The following is a 730-nucleotide window of genomic DNA, read 5'->3' on the forward strand; positions in this document are numbered from 1 at the left end:
AAAAAACGCAACAGACCACCAGACGACACAGATATTTCGACATTAAACCGTTGATCCAACAAGCGATCACTACGATCAGCATCCACATCAAAATAGAAGGAGTCATTTATGCGAAATTCCATTATAACCGAGGTGTGTTCGTAAAATATGCGACCATTGTCGATATCATTTTGTGTGAAGCCAGCGACCTCCTTCGAATATCCATTATCCAGATACTCATTTACGATACGACCCAGACTGGGCGGCACTGTTACATTATAGTAAATGTCACGCCCCTCATCAGAGCAACGATAATACAAGTGATCGCGTAGAATTTGCTTCTTCGTTAACGGAAAAACATGCAAATTTTCATTACGCTCTTCGATGATTTCCACAGGTCTTACGGCGATATTCAGCAGCTGATCGGTGGTATTGAAAAGTCCATCTGTGACCATAAATGACATTTCGTTGCGACGCGAAGTGGAGTCGTGTATGAAGTAAATTTCCTCGTTATTAATTTGCGCTCGCGAAAAAGTGTCGATTTTCTGTTGTGGATCAGCGCGTTTTGCCAAATAACCGCCATAAATGTAATTGACAATGAAGGTAATGTTCTCCGCTGGCGTATCGTAGTCTTTAGCCACTATGAAGCGGAAGAGAGGAAATTCGTATAAGAAATAAAATGTGGGGAATGGAAAGAATGTAGCATAAGCAACTTACTGAGATCTGTGTACTTAATGATGTACTTGCCGCC

General features: G+C 41.5%; 2 protein-coding genes across 2 annotated transcripts in view; both read right to left on the reverse strand.

Annotated features, from left to right (window-relative positions):
* The window catches only part of LOC118740943 (UDP-glucosyltransferase 2-like), a 515,118-nt gene that overhangs the window by 447,128 nt on the left and 67,260 nt on the right, over positions 1-730 (reverse strand). The window lies entirely within an intron of this gene.
* Positions 1-730, reverse strand: part of LOC118741980 (chondroitin sulfate proteoglycan 4) — a 20,919-nt gene that overhangs the window by 1,353 nt on the left and 18,836 nt on the right. Inside the window, exons 10-11 of the mRNA XM_036473946.1 lie at positions 697-729; positions 1-619 (exon numbers count right to left, since the gene is read on the reverse strand). The exon at positions 1-619 is cut by the window's left edge and continues 1,353 nt beyond it. Coding sequence (XP_036329839.1) covers positions 1-619; positions 697-729 — 652 coding nt within the window. The remainder of the gene's footprint in view (positions 620-696; position 730) is intronic.

Source organism: Rhagoletis pomonella, unplaced genomic scaffold, assembly GCF_013731165.1.
Source record: "Rhagoletis pomonella isolate Grant_MI unplaced genomic scaffold, Rhpom_1.0 Rhpom_scaffold_00006, whole genome shotgun sequence".
Classification (NCBI taxonomy): Eukaryota; Metazoa; Arthropoda; class Insecta; order Diptera; family Tephritidae; genus Rhagoletis; species Rhagoletis pomonella.